General features: G+C 29.9%; 2 protein-coding genes across 4 annotated transcripts in view; one reads left to right on the top strand and one right to left on the bottom strand.

Annotated features, from left to right (window-relative positions):
- Positions 1–5254, bottom strand: part of LOC116851398 (calpain-A) — a 68592-nt gene that overhangs the window by 56957 nt on the left and 6381 nt on the right. The window lies entirely within an intron of this gene.
- Positions 1864–4329, top strand: LOC116851399. The gene is made up of 4 exons (XM_032830746.1): positions 1864–1944; positions 2317–2455; positions 2991–3147; positions 3576–4329. Exons 2-4 carry the CDS (start codon positions 2326–2328, stop codon positions 3712–3714), a joined length of 426 nt encoding a protein of 141 aa, XP_032686637.1. The 5' UTR covers positions 1864–1944; positions 2317–2325; the 3' UTR covers positions 3715–4329.

Below are 5254 nucleotides of genomic sequence, written 5' to 3'. Positions count from 1 at the left end.
TAATGCATATGAAATAAATCGTAGAATGATTTTTGCTATGCGATTATTGGGTGTTGATCTTTATGGAATAGAAAAGTTTTGCGTTTTCATGGATCTTCCTCGACCGATTTTTCATTCATTTTACGATAGACTCACACAATTTCATTGAAACAGTTGCTAAAAAAAGCATGCTAATGGCAGCTCAAAAAGAAAAAGCTTTGTGTATAGAAAAAGGTCAAACAAATGGTTTAACAGTGTCAGGCGATGGATCGTGAAGAAAACGTGGCTTTTCATCACTGTTCGGATTGGTAACATTAATTGGATGGTTCTCTGGAAAAGTAATTGGCATTGTTGTGAAGTCTAAGTATTGCAAAGCTTGTGAGTTTTAGAGAAAAAAGTTGACACTGAAGAATACGAAGAGTGGAAAACATCACATGCTAACGAATGTCAAGCGAATCATGAGGGATCGGCCGACAAAATGGAAGTCGACGCAGTCATTGAAATATTCCAACGCTCAGAACAATTGCATCAAGTAAAATATGCAAATTACATTGGAGATGGAGATTCCAAAATTTTAAGGGTCTTTTGAAATCACAACAAGCAGAAAATTCATCAGTGAAGAAAAAGGAATGTATTGGTCACGTCCAAAAACGAATGGGTACCCGCCTTCGCAACTTGAAGAAAGCCATGAAAGGACTTGGAGAAAAAGGCAAATTGATTGCTAAACTTATAGATGAATTGTCTGTTTTTTTCGAATTAGCTATCCGTTGTAGTCATGATTCAATTGAAAATATGAGGCGAGAGATCTGGGCGACCCTTTATCATAAGTTATCCACAGACGAAAAGCCACAGCACGATAAATGCCCGCCCGGTAAAAATTCGTGGTGCAAGTGGCAGCAGGCGAAAGCCACTAATAAATTAGCTGAATTTAAGCATAAGCCAGCTCTACCTCAAATGGTTTTTGATGCTATTAAGCCAATCTATGAAAAATTAAACAGTGACGATCTTCTTAAACGTTGTTTAGGTGGCTACACCCAAAATAGTAATGAAAGTTACAACGCTTTGATTTGGTCAATGGCTCCAAAATTAGTTTCCAGCGGCAAAGTTATTACAGCAAGTAATATTGCTGTTTGCACGTATAATGAAGGATATTTAAACCTTATGAAGATTATGAAAGAATTAAGCATGACAATTGGACCGAACTGCTACAATTACTGCCTTGAGACTGACGCGCGGCGCACCAAGTATTCGGAGCGCTCGCTGACAGATGCTGCAAAAGAGGCTCGATCATCGCTAAAATCAGCCAAGAAGGATCAGGAGGAGGAGAACATCAATGAGGAAGGCCAATTGTATGGTGCAGGTATCGCAGATTAAAGATAAATGAAAAATTTCTATCGCTAATTGTTACATAAAACTTTAAACGTGTTTTTCTCAAAATCACTTTTTTCAAGCTGGCCGGACTCATAACTCCCACAAATCTTGACCGATTTACTTGAAATTTTGACTGTAGCTTCTAAAATACATTTATCAACGAACAACGTACGGATTTTACGTTTCGTTATAAACTTTTTTTTTATAAACAATTTTCTGCAAAGTTTTTCGTCAAAAAATGAAATTTTTTTCAAATTTGTCATTTTTACAAAAAAAAATAATTTTTTAATTTCCGTACGTAGTTCGCTAGTTAATGACATAAAGAATTAAAAAAAAATTGGTTTTTTGTTCTAGAGCAAAAATTGGAGCAGATTTCGATCCGGCTGTGAGGCACCTTCCGAAACGAGTGGTCATCGTTGCCGAAATCTGTCACCGCCATTTTGTAATAAAAAAATGCAAAAAAATTTTTTGTATATTTCAAAGTATGTAGGATAAAGTATTTAAAAAGGACTTTTCTTTACTGTTTCCGTTTTCCCGTAAAAAATGATTAAAAATAGGTCTTTTTTGGGAGCTTACAGTGACCTTACCCCTTAAGTAAGAAACATTGTGTGTTACCAAGAAATTTTAGATTATATTTACTGAAATATATTTCATAGTATTACAATAATTTATAAATATTTTGACGATAATCTGTTTTTAAAATTTTTATTGATATATGTACTTATTGATAAGTAAATAAGTGCAACATATGAACCAAAGAGTATGAAACGTTATCTAAAATGTTACATTGTTTGCTGGATGATAAGTTATCTGCATGAGGTTCAAATATATTATGTTAAATTATTTATGGAATAAGAATGTTATATAGCAATTTTATAGTAAAAAGATTAGTTTCATCTTCGTGATTATATTACTTATCCTATTCATTGTGTATTTTCATTTAAAAATGTTTTTCTATTTTTACAGAACAGAATAATGGAAATATTTGTGTTGTGGAACATTTTTGACAACGAGGACGACGATAATTGGTCAATACATGTTAGAGAACACCATTTTCGAATCACCAATTTCATGGAAATTGTTTTTTCTTTTTATTCATTAACAGGTACTTTTAAAATTTTTTCATATGTCAAAGTTTATATGTTGTTTATAAATTTACATTTTTATATATTATGTAAATTTCATTAATGCCAACCTATCTATCGTAAAATGTTTAAATCAGATATAAAACATTCTTTTCTAATGTTAAAGTCTTCTAGTCCCTTCTGTCGTCAATGTTTGTTTGTTGACGTTATAAGTGTGAAATCGCACGTCACAATGTCTTGTGCTGTAATTGAAATAAGATATATCTATGAAACATACTTGTAATTTATTTTACAAAATTATAAGATGTTCCATGTTCTCTTTTTGTTATGACAATCTCCAAATAAGCTTAAAATTAGTGTATTATGTAACTTAGCTTTTAATTTTTTTTTAATCGTGATTCCTGTTACATTTTACAGTTTTACGGGTAATTATTCATTCTCATCGTTATAAAAAATATTAAATTATTGAACGATTTAATGTTTATTCGTTACATTTTATTAATATAGTGCAATTTTGTAAAAATTCGCAATATTTCCATATTCTTTCTTGTTTAGATTTTAAGTTACATTTTCGGATGCAAAGAAATACGTTTGAAATGTTAATACAAATTCTTGGGCCAGCTTTATTAGAAAGAGAAAATTCTCCACAATTGCCACCAAGTAAGCAGATTGCTATAGTTCTATGGATTTTGAGTAATCAAGAGGTTTACAGGTTTGTAATACAAACATATATCCAAGAATATCCTCAGGAGATATTCAAATTGTCCAGAATGGGTATTGAGGACATTTTGGAAACCTCCCATTTTAATAGGAAATAAAATATTAATAAATATTAATAAATATTAATAAATATTAATAAATATTAATAAATATTAATAAATATTAATAAATATTAATAGTTAATTATATATATATAATATTTTAATAGTTTTAACTTACGAGTTTCTTTTTTGGGAGTCGCCAATATTAGTTTAATTTTTTATTTACGTTGTCCTCATTTATAAAAAATTTTGCATTAATTGTAAATAATATTCTTATTTATACAGGATATATAATAAAATAAATAAGCGACTATTATAATTATCAACTTCTTATCTTGAATATATTTTATGGTTCATTTACAATATTTTCTTATTTTAGGTCCGTTGCAGATCGGTTTAGTGTAGCTAAAGACACAATATGGAGATGTGTTTTCAACGTGTGTTACGTTCTGGACGTAACACAGCACGTTCATAATTATATTAAATGGCCAGAAGTGCCACAGTTATTACATATATAAGAGGAATTTGTAGCTATAAGCGATTTTCCTGGTGTAGTAGGTGCTATAGATGGTTGTCATATCGCTATTAGTGCCCGAATCGAAAATTATAACAGTTACATTAATAGAAAGGAATTTTATTCTGTTTTGTTACAAGGTATATGCGATCACAGAATGAAATTCATAGATATTTATGCAGGAATGTGCGGTAGTGTATGCCCGGGTATGGCACTTAAGCGATATTAAATATATGATAGATAATAATGTACAGAGATATTTTTCACGCAATAGTCATCTTTTAACTAATTCCGCGTGTCCGTTATCATGTTATATGTTAACCCCGTACCGCGACAATGGTCATTAAAATCATACTCAACTTAATTACAATACAAAGTTATCAAAAACACGCGTTATAATAGAAAGAGCATTCGATTTATTAGGTTAAAAGGGCGATTCCGTAAATTAAGACACGTTTATGTGTATAATACTGAAATGATTCCATTGATTGCATGTTATGTGTTACATAACATTTGCATTAACAATAAAGATGAAACGGTAGAAATTGTAAAATCAATGGAAAATGATGATTATAATTATAATGGCATTATAGAAGCAAATGGAAAAAGAAATACTATCGCACAGTTATTATAAAATTAATTATACTTAAACAAATAAATGTTTCTTTAAGAGAAAGATGACAAGATCTATTTATTCTCTAATATATATATTTCTATATTATGAATAATAACTATTGTTATTAACGATACTTTGTAAAATAAATTATTATTGCTTACGGTCCATGGTCCCGTCCATTATCTTTCCTTGTTTGATAACGTTAGAAACAAAAAATCGCATATCATGTCCTAAATGACCCATTTCTGCATTCAAAATATATGTTAACCCTTTGGGGACGGAGCCGCTCGACGGGCTATAAGGAAGATAAGACTTCATCGCTAATGGCCCCTAATGTCTTTGAATGAAAACGTGACTCTTTTATTATACCTATGCGTATCTTATCGCTCAGAACGACAGACGTCGCGAGCCTTGCAGCTACGAACTAATTTGGGCGGCTATATGCCGACACGCGTCCGGAACGGTAAAACGGCTTGGGCGGCTATATGCCGACACTCGTCCCCAAAGGGTTAAATAAATATAAGATATGAAAAGAAATAAGAAAAAATGTTTGCATAGTATAAAATATGTATTATAATGTATTATAAAATTATAATACATTAATAAAATATAATATATTAATAACATAAAATTACAATACAATATAAAATATGTATTATATGTATTATAAAATATATTTTATAATGCATAATATACACAAATATATATATATATTTATGTATGAAAAGTATATTTTTTTTATATGTTACGAAAAGTATTCATTATCTTTATGACGTAGTGCAATAATTTACTTATTACATTTTATCTATACTTTTGCATCTCATATGCACGTGTGTTCTCTTTTTTAATAAGTATAAATAAAACTAAAACGTATATACATATATATATATATATATATATATATATATATATATATATATATATATAT

Source organism: Odontomachus brunneus, unplaced genomic scaffold (genome assembly GCF_010583005.1).
Source record: "Odontomachus brunneus isolate Ranch 3 - 2012 unplaced genomic scaffold, Obru_v1 Obru_scaffold_174, whole genome shotgun sequence".
Lineage (NCBI taxonomy): Eukaryota > Metazoa > Arthropoda > Insecta > Hymenoptera > Formicidae > Odontomachus > Odontomachus brunneus.
This window is presented reverse-complemented; position numbering and strand designations above follow the sequence as displayed.

Bases quoted from the DNA above. Each gene is read 5' to 3' on its own strand.
- LOC116851399 (XM_032830746.1), top strand. From the start codon at position 2,326: ATGGAAATATTTGTGTTGTGGAACATTTTTGACAACGAGGACGACGAT. The intron at 2,456-2,990 runs GTACTTTTAAAA...TTTCTTGTTTAG, and splicing joins TTCTTTTTATTCATTAACAG to ATTTTAAGTTACATTTTCGG. The intron at 3,148-3,575 runs GTTTGTAATACA...TTCTTATTTTAG, and splicing joins AGTAATCAAGAGGTTTACAG to GTCCGTTGCAGATCGGTTTA.